Here is a 17,957-nt window from a genome sequence, read left to right as displayed (position 1 = left end):
TGGAGCTGCCATGGGGAAGGGTACAGGGATGTCCAGCTCTCAGTTACTATATTCTTAGACACAGCAGAATCTACATGGAGATGCAGGCACCATGACAGACTGGAGGACAGGAACTAGGCCAACTCACAACCTACATAAGGACAGCGGGTCCACGTTTGTTCAATTAGGGATGCTCAGGAATAAGGAGCCCCAGTAGGCTTTTCTTCACGTGTTAGGCTCTAAAAGGGAAAGAATGCCCCCCTTTGCCTCATCCCAGCAGACACAGACGGTCTCTCCTGTTCTCCAGTTTTACAAGTACCAAGTGATTGAAAGCACAAATTCTGGAGTTAAGACAGACCTAGATTAGATCTTTTTCGACCACTTACCCTGTGAACTTGAGCAAGTCACTTGAGCTCTGTGAAACTCAGTTATAAGAGGGAGGATTCTAGGACCTACCCAACAAGTGTGGGGAAGAGCAAAGGAGACGTTGTGGTTCTCTAAGAGGAAGTTGTAGTAAGGCTCTCTCAATTAGCCATCAGAATCACATGGGGGTGTTGTTCCAAACTATAATTCTGATTCAAGGGGCAGGATGGGGTACAGACATATTTTGAATAAAAGCTCCTGGAGTTACAGAAACGTGTGCTTTTTACCATTATAGTTTCCCCATGTACGCAAGCACCCTGCTGGCTTCTGGCAGAGAGGCCATGGCTTTCCAACAACCAGGGAAAGAAAGACTTGCCAGAGTGTCAGATAATTTGGTCACTCCCAAAGCCCTGATCCTAGATCGCTGGGCACATGTGGTGACGACGGAGCCAAAAGCCTATGTCTTAGCATCCAGAGCCCAGGTGTTCCAGGGTCCCACTTCCCACCAGAAGACAGGTCGGTGGTGCCACAGAGGGCCCAGGCGGCCTGTCCTATAGAGGCCTGTTCGCTCCTCCCAGGCCGGACCCCGCCGTCCCTTGGGCCACAGGGCAGCCTGGCCGACCCGAGCTAGGCTTCTTGGCTGGAGGCACCGCCGGCCTCCGCTCTGAGCCCTGGGCCCGGCAGGATCCGCCAGCCCGCGGGTCATAGAGTGCTGCCCGCCCCGCGCCTAGAGCGCCCAGAGTGGCTACACTGCGGGCGACTCTGGCTCGTCAGGAGGCGACCGGTCCAGGTCCGGGCGGGGGCGGGAGGCGGCTCCAGAGTCCTCAGGGGCAGGACGGCCACAACTTGGGCGCGCTCAGTCAGTACCTCTGAGGCGAGCAGCAGGGTGGGAGGGAAGCTGTGAGCGGGCTGGAACAGCCAGTGTACCTGGCAGCGAGCGGCTGGCAGTAAAAGGCGGTGTACGTGGAAGACCAAGTGCGAGGGGGCGTGTGCGTGCGCGGGTGAGGCGCTGCGAGCCCGTGCGCGGTGCGTGGCTCGTGCGGGCCCCGAGGGCACGCTTCTGCTCTGTCCACAGACGCATTGGTTTGATGTGGGAATAAAGAGGGTTGGGAATAACAGCGAGGCCACAGGTCAAGGGAGTGGGGAGAACCCTAAGAAGAAACCTCAGGACCAGTGGAGCGTGCCCGCACCGGAGCCTCAGAGGCTGGCTGCAGGCGTGGATCTGTGACCGCCTCCACCCGGACCCCGGACCTGGCGGAAATCGCCAGAATGATCGCCAGACCCCAGGCTTTTCTGAATGTGGGGTCGGTCCTTTCCTGTCTCCCCCTCAACCACAATCACCATCACCTCCCCGGGCTCAGAGCCCCCATCCCTGCCTCGGCCACACCTCTGGTTCCACACAATCCGTCCAAACAGTCCCGACATTCGGGCCAAGCCCGCACCAGAGGAGCGGATGCCAAGTTCAAAGTCCCTGATGTGGCTGGGCGGCTTCTCCATTGCCGCCCCCAGGGGTCGCGCTGAGCCCCTCACCTGGCTCCGCTCCCGCAGCGTGTTAGAGCGGGACCGGAAGGTGTCAGGCTCCTGTGCCAGAGCTGAGGGCTGCTGGACGCTGAGGGGCCTTAGAAAAGTGAAGTCACTGCCGTCCGAGGCTGGTGAAAAGCACGTCCTGTAGCAATGGCTGTGCGAGTCTGTGGGCCGCAGCGTCACCTCCATGTACTTGAGTGTGCCGTCTGAGCTCACCTGTAGGTTGGGGCCGGACTGCTTATAGAACTCCCGGGAGGGCGAGTCCTGGCGCCCACAGCACTCACCCCCACCCCCATCCCCGTCTGCGTGCCCCCGAAGGCACTTAGCTGACAGAAAGGTGAAGGTGACTAAGGATAAGAGACTGACGGCCACAAGAGCCACAATGAGATAAAGGGTAAGGTCTGAATGCTCAGGAGGGTGTGTGAGGAAGTCGCTGGATTTGGGCATTTCCTCAGGGTCCTTATCCTCCAGAATCAGAAGCACTGTGGCTGTAGAGGAGAGTGAAGGGTCACCATTGTCCCTCACCAGGACCACAACCTGCTGGGTGTCAGGGTCATCCTCCAGTAAGGCCCGGGCTGTTCGCACCTCACCAGTGTGTGCAGACACCAGGAACAGTCCTGGGGCTGTGGACTGTGGCAACAGTGAATAGGAGAGCCAGGCATTGTGGCCTGCGTCAGCATCTACGGCTGTCACCTTGGTGACGAAGGAGCCAGGAGGGGCAGAGCGAGGGAGACGCTGGGGGACCGAGAGATCCCGGCCTGGTCTGGGGTGCAGCACGGCTGGGGCATTATCATTCTGGTCCAGGACAAACACATGGAGAGATGCGTTGGCGTGCAATGGGGGAGAGCCAGAGTCTCGAACGCCCACCACGATCTGCAGCATCTGCAACAATTCGTAGTCGAAAGTGCGCTGGGCAAACACCCGCCCATCCGCAGGGTTGACATACACAAAGGAGGAGGCTGGGGCTCCCTGAATCTGATGCCCTGCAATGAAGTAGGTGAGGCGAGCATTTTCCCCAGTGTCTGGATCAGAGGCAGCCACGGTGCAGAGAAGGGAGCCTGGAGGCCGGTTTTCTGGGATGTAAGCAGTGTAGAGCTGCTGGGTGAAGTAGGGTGCATTGTCGTTTACATCTGAAATGTTGAGCCTGACGGTGAGATGGGCGTGCAAGGGAGGTGAGCCCCCATCGCGGGCCAGCAGCTCAATGATATAGTGGGATGTGGCCTCACGGTCCAAAGGCTGGCTGGTTAGCAGTGAGTAGTGGTTCTCAGAAGGCTTAATCTGAAATGGCAGGCCCGAAGAGATATCAAGGCTCACTTCACCGTTTCTCCCTGAGTCTCGGTCCCGCACATTAAATAATCCCACTACTATGCCCACTGGTGTGCTCTCCAGGACAGGGTTGACCAAAGAGGCCAATAGTACCTCTGGGGCGTTGTCATTCGCATCCCCCACATCCACTTGAATCACACAGTGGCCTTCCATGGCTGGCTGTCCTTGGTCACGGGCTCTTGCATGAATTTCATAGAAACTTGATTCCTCAAAGTCTATGGGACCCAACACACGGATTGCTCCACTGCTAGGGTCTAGGCCAAAGAGATTCCGCACTGCCTCAGATGTATGGTCTCCAAAGGAATAGTCTAGTTGGCCATTGGTGCCTTCATCTGGATCAGTGGCATTGAGGCGGAGCAGCAGTGTACCCACGGGTGCATTCTCTGGGAGTCCCACACGTAGAACTGAGGACTGGAAGGCTGGAGCATTATCATTGATGTCCAGCACAGTGATGGAGATAAGGGTGGTCCCCGAGCGGGGTGGGATACCCCCATCCACAGCAGTGAGCACCAGCTGATGGCTTGCCTGGGCTTCACGGTCCAGCTGCTGCTCTAGTACCAGCTCTGGGAACAGCTTCCCATCTTTTAGGGTCTTCACATTCAGAGAGAAGTGGCTACTGGGGCTCAGAGTATAGAAGCTCACGGTATTGGTACCCACGTCTGGATCCTGGGCGCTATCCAGTGGGAACAGTGCCCCAAGTGCAGCTGATTCTGAGATGCGTATCTCTCGCTCAGGGGTGGCAAAGCTAGGAGAGTTGTCATTGAGATCCAGGATTTCTACCTCTACACGGATTAGTTCCAGCGGGTGTTCGGTCACCACCTGTAGTGGCAGCAGGCAGCTGGTGCTGGCTCCACACAGGCTCTCTCGGTCAATTTTCTGATTCACTGCCAGAGCACCACTCACCAAGCTCAGGGAAAAATAATGCCCACTCTCCTCAGAGCCCAACCGCAGCCGGCGGCTCAACAGATCTGTCAGCTTTAAGCCTAGATCCTGAGCAACGTTCCCCACCAGCGTCCCCGGCTCAGACTCCTCCACCACTGAGTAACGAAGCTGCCCAGACACCCAGCCCCAGGAGCACAAGGACAACATGCACAGCACTTGCCATTTCCCAGCGAGCTGCGGGGGTGTCTTGGGCCCCATGACCCAGAAGTCCCTTCCTGGACACTGACTCTGTGCTGTCCTGTCTCGAAGGCAGACCCAGGGCTTGGGATGTAGCAGCTGAAATCTCTTATGTCTCCTTCCAGCCTCTTAAAAAACTGCTCCGAGGTTTGTCTGCCTGCAGCAGTTCTTCTTAGTCACCAAATGGCGGGGGTGGGTTGGGGGGGGAGGGGAATCGAATCTGAGTGGAGCTGGGGAGCTGGGGGAGGAGAGGCGGGCAGGAAGAGCAGATCCCCCACCTTGGCTCTGAGTCTGATTGGCCCAAAAGTCTGTGCTCCCAACCAATTATCAAGTCTCCTCAGTCCTGGAAACCTTAGGAACAGGCGCTGCAAATCTGTGTCACAGAAGCCTCCTACCTCCCCACTCATTTCATGCTGCAGGTTGATTCAGCCCCCTTGGCAGCTCAGATGGTGCTCAACAGGGAAGACAAAGTGGTACAGAACTTCTCAGTGCTCTGTCCCAGCAACTTCCTGCATGACTTCAGAAGCTCCCACTACTTTGCTTGAACCAACAAAATTTTGTCCTTCTCAGGGAGGCAAAGCCCATGTGTTAGCCCCTCCCTACCCCATCCTACCAAACACTGCCAAGGTGAGAGAAAAGATTTGTTAGGACCCTTTAGAGTCTTGCTCGGACTCTCCAGCAGTACTTCGAGGAATCTCGGTGTCAGCTGATGGCTATAAGGATTCAATTTTTCTGAGATCCCAGACTTTAGCTATGGAATAGGCATCACAGCTTGTGATAGGAGGAACATTTCTAGGACTGATCCAGGTCACCCAGGGAAGGTGACTAGAGTCTAGGCATGGCCTCTAGGCTTTATGGTTTCATCAATTCAGAAGAAACTACTTAAAGACTCCCATAGTGGCTGTCTCTATGAATTCCTCAGCAGTAAAACAGGTTTAGATATTTAGTGATTTCACTTATTGCCTTTTCCTCCCAAAGAGGTCATGTTCCCCTGTCCGGATCTACTGAATCTAGCTCAAATCCCAGCGGGGACTTGATTGGGAGTCCTGAAGACCTGGACGAAAAGATCCCTGCTTCCACCTTGATGCCTCTCTACTCCCTGGACTCTTTCTTCTTTTTGCTCTCTGCTATGTTTCAAGCAGAGAATCCCTTTCACCGTAGATTAGGGAGTAGATGATACTGTGGGGCAAAGATATTAGCTCCCCTTAACCTAGAGTTAAGGTGTTCCAGACCCTGGCCCCCTCATTCAGGAAGAGTAGAGAAAGCAGCCACCGGTGTTTACGTGCACCTTGTGCACAAGAGCCTTCCATATGATCCACATTCCAATCGTGTGTTTCCACAATACCCTGCCTCTTGATCACTTACTTTCAATTCTTACTCTCAGATAAGGGCATAACCCACCTCAAGTACTAATCCGTGAAAACTCCCTGGTTAATTCACAAAACACTTCTAAAGCATAGCATCCACCACATAGTTACCACTCACAGAAGTGGTGACATCACTACAGGCTCTTACAGAGAGACCAGTACTCTCTGGGACATGGCCCAGCCACATGCCTGCCTCAGAACAACCCTCAAGCATTGGCTGAGCCTGCAAAGGTCTCACCTCTAGCCCATAGAGAAGATCAGAGGGTGGGCAACTTGGGCGAACAGGTTCCCCTGCCATAGGTGCACTGGGTGACTTCACCATCATGAAGCTATCGCTCCGAGTGGGTGCAGAAGCCAAGGGTGTACAGCCATGAGAGTGGCCGCCCACATCAACAAACTTGATAGGATCATCTGACCCTAGCTGGATTCGGAGGATCCCATTGGAAGGAGGAAGCCCCTCTCTCCTTCGAGACCGGGTGAGACAGGCACAGGTGCCAGCAGGAAAGCAGGTCACTCCACAGGCAGCCCCACGCAGGCACTTCGAGATTAGTGCCACGAATGAGCCAAAGGAGACAAAGCAAATTGCCACTAGAGATACAGCCAAGTACAGGGTCAAGCGGGATTCTCCTTCCCTTGGAGCTGAAGATTCTCGAAGATCAGGGACAACTGGATGAGTGTCTTCTTCCAAGGACACCAGGAGAGTAACGGAGGTAGAGAGTGGTGGGCTACCACTATCCTTTACCACAATGACCAGCTTCTGCGGCGGGAGATCAGCTGGGATGGGAACAGCCGTCCGCACCTCCCCAGCATAGCGGGAGACTGCAAACAGGCTGGGATCTGGGGCCTCCAGGAGCTGATACGAAACCCAAGCATTGTAACCCGAATCCAAGTCCACAGCGGTCACCTTTGTAACTAGGTGTCCAGCACCAACTGATGGAGGCAGTGCTTGTGGACATAAGGAACCAGGTCGGGCTCTAGGGCGGAGCACAGCTGGCGCATTGTCATTGAGGTCCAGTACAAATAGACGAACTGTCACGGTGCTACTAAGGGGTGGGTTGCCCCGATCCCGGGCCTGCACCTCAAACTGCAGTGTCTGTGTTTGCTCATAGTCAAAGGATCGAGTAGCATGAACAGCTCCCGTCTGGGGGTTCAGAGAGATGAAGGAGGAAGCTGACACATCTCGATTTCTGGGCTCTAGGAGAGAGTAGGAGATAAGGGCATTCAAGCCAGAGTCTGGATCAGAGGCTGCAAGGGAGCAAAGCAGGTCCCCTGGGCGATTGTTCTCTGGAACAAATACTTCATGTGACCTCTGAAAGAAAGAGGGTGGGTTATCATTCACATCTGAAATATTGAGGAAAATGGTCCTGTGGGTACTCAGAGGAGGGCTCCCAGCATCAGAAGCAGTGACCATGATATCATAGCTGGATTTGGCCTCTCGGTCCAAGGGTCCAGCAGTCACCAGGGAGAACTGGTTCTTGAAGGCGGACTTGAGGGCAAAGGGCAAATGGTCAGGAATACGGAGGCTCACATCTCCATTTGAACCTGAGTCAGGGTCCTGCACACTGATGAGCGCCACCACCGTGCCAGGTTCTGCGCTCTCAGGGAGAGTCCCAAGCTCTGAGGTCACTGTGATGTGGGGGGCATTGTCATTTACATCCAGGAGATCCACCCGAAGGCTGCAATGTTGCTCCATGGCTGGAGAACCCCCATCTCGAGCCCGAACATCAAATTCATAGTAATTCTCGCTCTCAAAGTCTAGGGGCCCCTGAAGAGTAAGCTTTCCATTAGTGGGGTGCAGGCTAAAGAGGCTTCTCACACGGTCAGGGGTGTGACCACTGAAAGAAAAGGTGACGTTACCACTGGGACCCAGGTCTGGGTCAGAGGCATTGAGCTGGATGAGTAGCATGCCGGCTGGCGCGCTCTCCAAAACGCTAATCCTGTAGCTGGATTGCTGGAAGGCTGGGGCGTTGTCATTCACGTCCAGCACTGACACCCGGAGCTCCGCTGTGCCAGATCTCGGGGGGTTCCCTCCATCCACAGCAGTCAGCACTAGGCGGTAGTCTGATTGCTTTTCCCGATCCAAAGGCTTCTCCAGGAGCAGCTCTGGGACCAGGCTGCCGTCGCTGCGCTTCTTGACATCCAGTGCAAAGTGTTCATTGGAGCTTAGTCTATAGCTGCTGATGGAGTTGCTCCCCACATCTGCATCCTGAGCCTTTTCCAAGGGGAAACGCTGTCCTGGAGGAGCTGCCTCCCCAATTTCCAAGTCCAGCTGCTGCCGAGGAAATCGGGGGGCGTGATCATTCACATCCACGATTTCTACCTCTGCTCGGTACATTTCCAAAGGCCCTTCTGTTACAAACTCCAGGGGCACGATGCAGCTGGCACTGAGCCCACACAGTGCCTCTCGATCGATTGGATTCTTGATGAGCAGGGCACCGCTGTCCAAATCCACACGGAAGTGTCTTTGGTTCACCTCTCCAGCGACCTGCAGCCTGCGAGCTGCTAAGCTCTCTGCATCCAGCAGGAAATCTTGGGCGACATTCCCTACAAAAGTCCCTTCCTGTGACTCCTCTGGGACCGGGTATCGGATCTGCCCACAAACGTAACCCAGGTGGCAAAAAAGGAACAAAAGGGTAGTCCCCCGGCAGATTTCTACCCAGCTTCTCACCTTGCGGAGCATTGCTGCCGCCCACTAGTTCTCTATCTGGTCCTGAGAAGCCGAAGAAGCCGACCCGCCCCGAACGGCCACAGCAGCTGGAGACACCTATCTCCCTTTCCCCGCGCCAGCTCTGGCGCGGCTGGGCCGGCGCCGCAAGGGTTACGCGCCGTTTTTTTTGCTGGTGGCGGGGTAGATTTGTCTGCCTTCCTCCACCCGATTGGCAGACAGAGGCTCCTGGGCTCAGCCAATAGGCTAAGCAGAGAACGTCCCAATAGCAGCAGGGTAAATGCGTCGCAGCATTGGAAAAAGGAAAGAAAAAACAAAAAACAACCCACCTATCTTTTTGCCTTCCTCCTGCTCAACAGCATTTCCCCCCCACCACCACGGGTTATTACCTCTATGGAGAGGCAGACAACATACACGTTTTTTTTTTTTTCTAACACACCAATTCCCAGCCCACACCACCCCGCCCCTTTTCGGTGGGGGAAAACAGCGACAGCCTGAGCCCTAGCAACCTGCAGCCCAGAGAGTGAGTAGCCATTTGAGACTGGTCACTTTGTTCAAGCCAATGTTGTCATCCACCAATATTCTAAATGAGTAGCTTCTGCCTCGGTCTGATTGTATTAGAGCAACAGCTACTTAGAAGCACTGCCTTATACTAAAAACTCTGCCCCTCTGCAGATTATTCAGAAATATATCCACCTCTTTGCAGAAAAGGCTTACACATTAAGGTAGCCTATTAAATTTATGCAGTACACATTTTTGTTGTAACAGAAGGCGCAGCAGAAACCAAACCTCTCTTATTCACATACCCACTGGTGGTATACTAAATTGCCATTCATCGATTTCAAGGACAGTATGGAAGGAGGTGAAGGAGGGGGGAGGAAACCAGGAGAGAGAGATGTTCCAAATCAGTAAAGAATCAGTTTGTCTGGGAAACGCTAAGGACTACATCTCACTTCCTGGCAGAACGCTAATGTTCACAGATTTAATAGCTTCCGTGAATGATTGAGATCTGCTACCAAAAGCACAGTGCCTACAAATCTCCTTTATTTGACACCACTGTATGCTTGATATGTTGTTAATTACCAACAGTGACTGTTTCAAAAGAGCAAGTTTTTCACTTAGCCCTAGGGGGCCTTTTGGCAAGGGAGACTTGATCTCACCCCAGCCCTACCCTGATCCAGACCCTCCCTGGAGCCTGGCTACCACCTTGCACAAATGCAGAAACATCGTTCAATTCACACTGTAGTTACCTGCAAACTGTAGTTCAAGTCGCAAACACACCACAGCACAAAGAGAAAAATCCAGCCTGATTTGGACGTGAGATTTTTTAAATTCATCTGAATCCTCACCTAGGCTACCAAAACCAGTGGCAAAACCTGAGGTTATCCTCCCCAGGTGTTTTCCCAAGCCCCTGATCCTCAAGAATATCCTTTTGATGGTGAGGCCAGCAACCAACACGCTGGTCTCAAAGGGAGGTATCTGCTTTCTGTGTTCTTTTACTCCCAAACACCTAAACCTCCTCCCATGGGAATGACGGAGATGTCAATCAATCTGACCCATCAGGTGGTTATGCCAGGATTCACTATCTCAGTGGAATGACACCATTAGCCACCCAAGCTGGGTCAGTCACAATGGAGAGGAGGAAGGAGGGTCATCCTTGACTCATTCCTCTCCCTCATTCCCTGTATCATGTCAATGAATGAGTGCTGATAATTTCACTACAGTTACCTCCATCTATACTGTCACTGTGCTGGTTCAAGCATTTATCAATCTCCTCAAATACTATAATAGCCTTCTAATTTTTTTTTTTTTTGTCTACAGTCCCAATATCCCCAATCCATTTCATTTGTGGCTGCCAGAATAATCTCTCCAAAACAAACAAAAAACCCTGATGACATCACATTTATGTCTCTTCAAAATTCTGCAATGACTATCATGGATATAGAATAAAATAAAAACTCCTTGGCATGGCATAAAGGTAACTCAAGATTTAACTCCTGCCTAATTGCTTCACTTTATCTCCTGCAAAGATTGTTTTACAAACACACTTTAAGGTTCAGCAATAATGAAAAATCATAATCCTTCTGCATGGAATCTCCTGCAAGGGTCCCTCTCTACCCCCTTTTCCCCTTATTTGACAAACTACTACTCAACCTTTTGTTCTCAGATCAAGCATCATCACCTCTATGAAGTCTCCCTGATTTCCCCAGGCTTAGGTGTTTCTTTTCCTTTGCTCCCATTGCTTCTTGGATTATACAGATCTCCATTATCGTTTTTGTGGGTGTGTGTGCGTGTCTGTCTCCTACAGTACCCTGCGTACCATAGCGGCAGGGACTGTGTCTTTTTATCTTTTAAAGTGTCTGGTACATAGGGATGTTCAATAAATGGTGAAATGATAATATCACTAATTATTAGTTCAACAAATATCTACTGAATACTTGTACTTTATATGAGTACTTTATATTGAGTATACATTTTATATGCATTACTTTTCACTCTTAGACAATTTTGGAAGATTTTATAGATGAGAACACTGAAGATCAGAAGGGTTAGGAGACTTGTGTAAAGCTCAACTAGTAACTGCAGTACTAGGATCTCCCCACTGCCACCTCTGGTCTCTCTGGAAAGAAATAAAGCCTCTTTCTATAACATCTTTCTTTCTTTTTTTTTTTAAACCTCTTTCTTTTTTTTAATGTATTTATTTTATTTTTGGCTGCACTGGGTCTTTGTTGCTGCGCACGGGCTTTCTCTGGTTGCGGCGAGCGGGGGCTACTCTTCATTGCGGTGTGCGGGCTTCTCATTGCAGTGGCTTCTCTTGTTGCAGAGCACAGGCTCTAGGCACACCGGCTTCGGCAGTTGTGGCACGTGGGCTCTAGAGCGCAGGCTCAGTAGTTATGGCGCACGGGCTTAGTTGCTCCACGGCACGTGGGATCTTCCTGGACCAGTGCTTGAACTCGTGTCCCCTGCATTGGCAGGCGGATTCTTAACCACTGTGCCACCAGGGAAGCCCCTCTTTCTATAACATCTTAAATCATTTTTCTACCAGCTTGTCATCCCTGTAACCATAAACTGGCCCTTTACTGATGCCTTTAATATCAAAGAACTAGACCTCTTATAGGTCTCAATCCCTTTTATTTGCAAGTTCACAGCAAAACAAACAGGCATACCATCTATATTACTAGAACTGGGAGATCATAAAGCCTAAATCCTACACATCCTAGACTTGACCTTTTTATGCCAGGTATGTAATTCTCCCCTCTCTAGATTTTAAAAACACCTTTATTGAGCTATATAAATAATATATATTTTTATATATAATTATATATTATTATATATAATTCATCCATTACACCATATGATTCATCCCTTTAAAATGTACAATTCAATGGTTTTTAGTATATTCACATATACTAAAATGATGCAACCATCACCATAGTATAGTTATAGAAAAAAATTTTCATTCCCAAAAGAAATCCATTCCCAAAAGAATGGATTTCTAGGCTAGAAATCCATTGCCTAGCTCTAGACTTTTAAAGAAATAGTTGCCCAGGTGCCAGTCGTTGAGGAAGATTTTTTCTTCAGATGACTGAAATATCTTATGTCTTCCTTACAATGCTCTCCTAGAGCTATTCTCTATAATATTTTAAGGTTGGGAAATAACATCACAGAATTTTTTAAATTTCAGTTTGGCCCAATAAGGCTGGCTGCTGGTGCTGTGAACACCAGAATAACACTTTGCTTCAAAAACATGCTAACTGATAGACTGGCAGGTCCTAGGGCAATGCTTTGCAAATTCGTCTTCACATTGAGATCACTTGGGGACCTTCAAAAACTACTGATGCCTGTGTCCCATCTCAAGAGATTATGCTTTAATCCATCTGGGATGTGGCCTGGGCTTCAGAATTTTTAAAAGGCCCCTAGGTAATTCTGGTGTGCAACCAAGTTTGAGAACATTGTCCGTGGGAAAATGCCAGTTGTTCTCCGGTCTGACCAGAAAGGCAGCAGCTGCTTCTCCCTGGCTTTCGTCCTCCCTTAGCCTTTCCATCTATGCCTCTACTTTGTCATCTTTGACTGTCTCCAGGTTTGTTCAATTTCTAAAGTGTGTTTAATTAAGATTTGGAGTGGGTTAAGAACTAATAAAAAAATATTAGTCACAGCTAAGAATTTTTTTTAACACCTTTGATATTCTAGGCACTGTGCATACATTATATCATGAACTAATGTTATAAAACCCTTGTCACTCCCTTTTTGCATATGAAAAAGGGTCTAGAAAAGAGATTAACTTGGCCATGGACTCATAGATGGTAAGTGTCTAACTGCCAAACCCAAGGCTTGATAGCAATAATACACTTATTAGTAACGAAGTAACAGTTGTTCTCCCACAAATGGAAGTGTGTTCAATTTCACTCCAAAACAAAGACCTGCACACCATGCTGAATAAATGAAAGCTTTATCTTTTTCTCAGGATATGAATTTACCTACCTTTCACACTATGTGTATACCCAAGAAAAATGATGAAAGGATAGGAAATGACACTTTGGGCAAGAAGAACTTTCATTTTGTACTTTACGTTCTTCCAGGTTGTCTGGATTTATCTTCGAAATTAATGATTACTTTTACTTTTATAATGAATGGTGGTTACCTTTGGATTTGGAGAATATAATTAGTTTTAATTTTTTCTTATACTTTTACATATTTTCCAAATTTTCTATAATGCACATGTATTACCATAACAAAAATTTTTTGTGAGTAATGTCCACATAATTTCAGCACTGTGCTTGAAATAAAATTTAAAGGACCCTAGAATTTTATTTCTTTCATAGAAAGTCATCTGAGAATGAGGTACAGGATCTGTGTAGTCAAAGGAAAATTATCAGCAAACCATTAGCTTTAATGCAGATGTGGCAATCATTTGAAAGATGGACAGATGAGGTAGTTTTTATATTCCTAGCAGCTGCCACTGGTTAGAGGTATATCATCAGCTTGTACTCAATGCAAATGACACCAAGCTAAGCTCTTGAATGCTGAGATGGTGAGTTATAGCTTAATGGCCCTTTAGCAGGATTGGTTAGTTGCTATGGCAAGTGAGTACTGAGGGTGTGAATTGTGTCCACAGATAAGTCAATTAACTCCACACTGTGTGGGACCACAAACCACACTCTAGCTGGGCCATCCCCCTCCCCCACAGGCACGACGTTTGATCTGGGAAAGGCCAAGTGAAAATGTGGATGCATCACTAGGAAAACATCTTGATCACTGAAAATAAAGGCGGCTACATACTTTCCTGAAACTGATGCAGGAATCAAAAAGCATTAATGTCATTCCAGGATGACTTGCTAACCCTTACCTGTCCTGGAGGGGAGCTCTCTGCACCCAACACTTGCCTATAGAACACTGGATCGAGGCTCCGCAGAGTGTTCTGGCGGCTGGCCAGTGGGCTGGCGGCACCTGGTTTCTTCAGCAGCGGGTCGCTGCGTCTCGAGTCAGTGGTGAGGTACACCTGATGGTAAAGGTGTGGAGGCAACAGGCCTCCCCGCACGGCGTCCGCGTGCAGAGAAGGCCCTGGTGTTCGGTACAGGGAGCTCACGGGAGCTCGGTATAGGTCCCTGGACTGCTTCCATTTGTAAACTTTGAATACGATCACTCCCAATACTGTGACTGCGAACCCCACGGAGACCAGGATTAAAGAGAGAAGTAGATAAAAGGTGAGATTTTTATTCTGCTCCCTGGGGGCAGAGCCGGAGGGGAACTCAGCTCGGGCTTCAGGAGATTCCTCGATTACTGACACAGTCAGGGTCGCGGTGGTGGACAGCGACGGCTCCCCATTGTCTTTTATCAAGACCGTGAGAGTCTGCCTGGGCGAATCTGTATCCTGGACTGGGCGGGCAGTGCTGACTTGACCCGTGTGAAGTCCCACAGCAAAAAGGCTCTGGTTGGGGGCTCCCAAGAGGCTGTAGGAGAGCCAGGCGTTGTGCCCTGCATCCGGGTCCCAGCCTACCACACGCGTGACCACGTGGCCTGCAGACGTACCTCGAGGCAGCATCTCCACCGAGCTCTGGCCAGGCCGGGGGTATAGGACCTGGGGGGCATTGTCATTGCGATCAGTGACAAATATGTTCACGCTGATATTGGTGGCCAGGACAGGAGTGCCGCCATCGCTGATATGAGCTGTTAATTCGAACGCCCGCCGATCCTCATGGTCCAGGGGCACTAAGGATGACACGACGCCACTGTCACGATTTATCGTGAAATAGCGACCCACCAGCCCTATTTCAGCTCCTTGCTCCAAGAGAAAGAAGGAAAGGCGAGCATTCTGCGGGGCGTCAGGGTCCCAGACACTTAGATTTACTATTGGAACACCGGGGAGGTTATTTTCCTCAACGTAAACATCGTAGGAAGACTGGGAAGATTGTGGAGGGTTGTCGTTGATGTCGGACACTTGCACCTGCACTGTCGTGAGGGCTGAGAGGGAAGGGGTTCCCGCGTCTCGAGCCGTGATGCTGAGGTTGTATTCTGGCACAGTCTCCCGATCCAGGGCTGCACTGGTTTTCAAAGTAAAGTAATTCTTGAGGGAAGATGTAAGGCTAAAAGGGAGACCTGGTGGAACCTCGCAAGTCACCAGCCCGTTCTCCCCAGCATCCAGATCGGTAACACTGAGCAAAGCAATGACAGTTCCTAGGGGTGCATCCTCAGGGACTGGGCTGTACACGGAGGTGACTGTGATCTCCGGGGCATTGTCATTTACATCCACAACCTCTACCAAAACTTTACAATGTGCTCCCTCAGGACTGGCGCCCTTGTCTTTGGCCTGTATGTAAATCTCATGGAGTTTGGCGTCTTCGAAGTCCAGTCGACCCTTGACGGTCAGCACCCCAGTTACAAGGTCTAAGGAGAATAGTTCCCGCACGCCAGCGCGGTTGTGACTGCCGAAGGAGTAAATGATTTCGCCGTTGGGGCCTTCATCCAGATCCGTTGCATGGACTTGCACGACGCGAGTGCCGGGGGGTGCATCCTCCAGGACGCGCGCCCGGTACAAGGACTGGTTGAAGGTGGGCGCATTGTCATTCGCGTCCAGCACGACGATTCGAATAGGAAGGCTGGCCGAGCGAGCCGGAGTTCCTCCGTCCAACGCTGTCAGCACCAGCTGGAGATCTGGTTCTCGCTCCCGGTCCAGGGCGCGCTCCAGCACCAGCTCCGCGTACTTGGTGCTGTCTTCCCGCGTCTGCACGCGAAGCGCAAAGTACTCATTTCGGCTCAGCTCATAGGTTTGTAAAGAGTTGCTTCCCACATCTGGATCGTGCGCGCTCTCGAGCGGAAAGCGCGTCCCCGGCGCCACAGCCTCGCTAATCTCCAATTTCATTTCCCGGGTAGGAAAAGAGGGATTGTTGTCGTTGATATCCTGGATCACCACTTCCGCGCTGAACAGCTCTAGCGGCCTCTCCACTACCAACTCCAGAGTTATGGTGCAGGAGGGCAGCGTCCCACATAGCTCCTCTCGATCCAGGCGGTCGTTCACGAACATCTCTCCCGTCTCCCAGTTCACCTCAAAGAATCTTCGGCTAGCTCCGGACACCACGCGGAGCCTGCGGGCTGACAGGCTGCCGAGATCCAAGCCAAGGTCCCTAACCACGTTTCCCACCGCGAAACCCTTCTCTCTTTCCTCCAGGATCTCATAGCGAATGACGGCGGCGGAAGCCTTATGCAAGGCACCAAGAAGAAGCAAAACTCCCACCACTCTCCCAGTGCTTACCAGCCCACTTCTCCAGGCCTCTGGGACCATCTCACTCAAAGACAGCTCCTCTTAGCGGGGTCCAGATTGGCCCGGCTTCTTTCCTGAGAAACTTTCAGCGGGTTAACGCTCGGGCGCTGGGCTCCGAGTCGGACATGGCTTTCTGGATGCCGTTGATTTGCTCGCCGGCTATTCAGTCTCTGCCTCATCCCGCGGCGCCAAGAGGGGACGGGCCGGGGCCAGATCTCCAGCTTCTTCATTGGCCGACAGCGGCACGCAGAGTCCCAGCCAATAACTGCACGAAAAATGCGCCAGCGCCCGGCTCACTGAGCGGGACCAGCGTTAGCGCCAGGAGCTTCTTTCCTTTGGCTTCCTTCCAGAGTTTACAGCCAGAGCTCCTTGGCAGTATCCGCGCATCGGAAACACACCTTAGCTGTAAAGCTAACTGCAGGGTGATGGAGATGGCCTTTCTGCGAGTCTTCAAGCCGAACTAGGGCCTATTAAACACCTCAACCGCTGACTTTAACACTTCAACCCCCAAGAAGGGGGTTCAAACCAAACCGAAAACGACACAACGTTATCTGGTTTGTTGGAGGACTAGGTAAAACTTACCTAGCTGGACCATATTGTGGCGAGGCATTTAGCATTTCTGTGGAGGTGTTGATAATTTCAGTTATATCTTTACCAAATGAGACTGTAGAACTACGGGTCACTTCCTCAGTAGAGAAAATCTACAGGAGCTACCAGCTGTTTGGTTTAACTTTGTTTTATGAAATTTAAAAGTACAATTCAGATTTCTTTTTAAATTGGATGTTGTTGCTTAGCTCTTATTTCTTAACAACCAGGGAGCAATGTGAAATTTCTATTCTGTTTGTCCCAACAAGCATAACCTCAATCAGAGAGCATCTCTAAAGTTTCCCTTTACTTGATCAATTTGTTTCTCAAGATCATATGGCATACCACAAAGAGAAGTTGCATTGCTAATAAAGGATAATACCCCCTCTTCACTCCCCTTCCCCCCCCAAAAAAAAAACATAAAAGAAAAAGAAAAAAGACCAGGTTTTATTTACCACCTGGGGCCTTTATAAAATGATTGGGATATCAGAAATACAAAGCCTTTAGCCACAGAATAAAGAGCCTGAAGTTTTCTGCATTTAGGATTGTAGTCAAACAAAACAGTAATGATTAGGATAATGAATAAGAGAGTCAGCTATGATATAAGTTAGAACTGAGTTGTATATCCTTAGACAAGAAACTACCCTCTAAGGGTTCCTGAGTCCCTATCTTATTAAATGAATAAGGCAGATAAAATCCTGGCACATAGTAAGTCTTAATTAATGATGCACATCACCCCATTAGATATTAGATGTAAAGAACCTCATACTATTTCTGTACGCTTATCTTGGACACCACTTTGGTTGCATATAGTCCTTTCTGAATTTTAACTGAACCCTGAGGAAGGGTGGTAGGCAGAGAGGTTAGATAGGTATATAGGAAGTATATATAGGATATTTATTGAAGAGATGAAAAGCCGTATTTGACCTGTCTCTCTATGTCCTCAATACTTTCTCTCTTAAAACCTCCAGTTTTAAATACTCAAATTTGACAATTGTCCATACCACCAAGAAGGCTGATAGGTATTAGAAGATTAGAATATAGAATTTAGAACATATAGAGTAGTCCAGCCACTTGCTACTCAGTGTGAGCCAAGGACCAATGGCATGGGCATCACCTGGGAGCTGTTAGAAATGCAGAAATGCCCCACTCCAGACCTACTGAATCAGAATTTGCATTTTAACAAAAAGCCAGGGTGACTTGAATGTAAAGTTTGAGAAGCACTGATCTAGTAGGTTTTTCAGACATACCAATTTATCAATCATTTTTT

The 17,957-nt window shown here is 50.0% G+C and overlaps 1 protein-coding gene across 5 annotated transcripts in view; it reads right to left on the bottom strand.

Annotated features, from left to right (window-relative positions):
• LOC114891615 (protocadherin gamma-C4) overlaps positions 1-17,957 on the bottom strand; it is a 123,567-nt gene that overhangs the window by 15,528 nt on the left and 90,082 nt on the right. The window contains exon 1 of one of the 5 annotated variants that reach the window (XM_029215815.1): positions 13,691-16,274. The exons of 2 other annotated variants lie outside the window; for them this stretch is intronic. In XM_029215815.1, coding sequence (XP_029071648.1) covers positions 13,691-16,123 — 2,433 coding nt within the window. In that variant the 5' untranslated portion in view covers positions 16,124-16,274. Of the gene's footprint in view, positions 1-1,872; positions 4,400-5,916; positions 8,359-13,690; positions 16,275-17,957 lie in introns of those variants that run through there. 2 more of the 5 variants (XM_029215814.1, XM_029215813.1) reach the window with 2 other exon arrangements.

This window comes from Monodon monoceros, unplaced genomic scaffold, assembly GCF_005190385.1.
Source record: "Monodon monoceros isolate NGI ecotype Baffin Bay Population unplaced genomic scaffold, NGI_Narwhal_1 Super_Scaffold_12, whole genome shotgun sequence".
Classification (NCBI taxonomy): Eukaryota; Metazoa; Chordata; class Mammalia; order Artiodactyla; family Monodontidae; genus Monodon; species Monodon monoceros.
The sequence above is the reverse complement of the archived record's forward strand: the minus strand, read 5'-3'. Positions and strand labels throughout refer to the sequence as shown.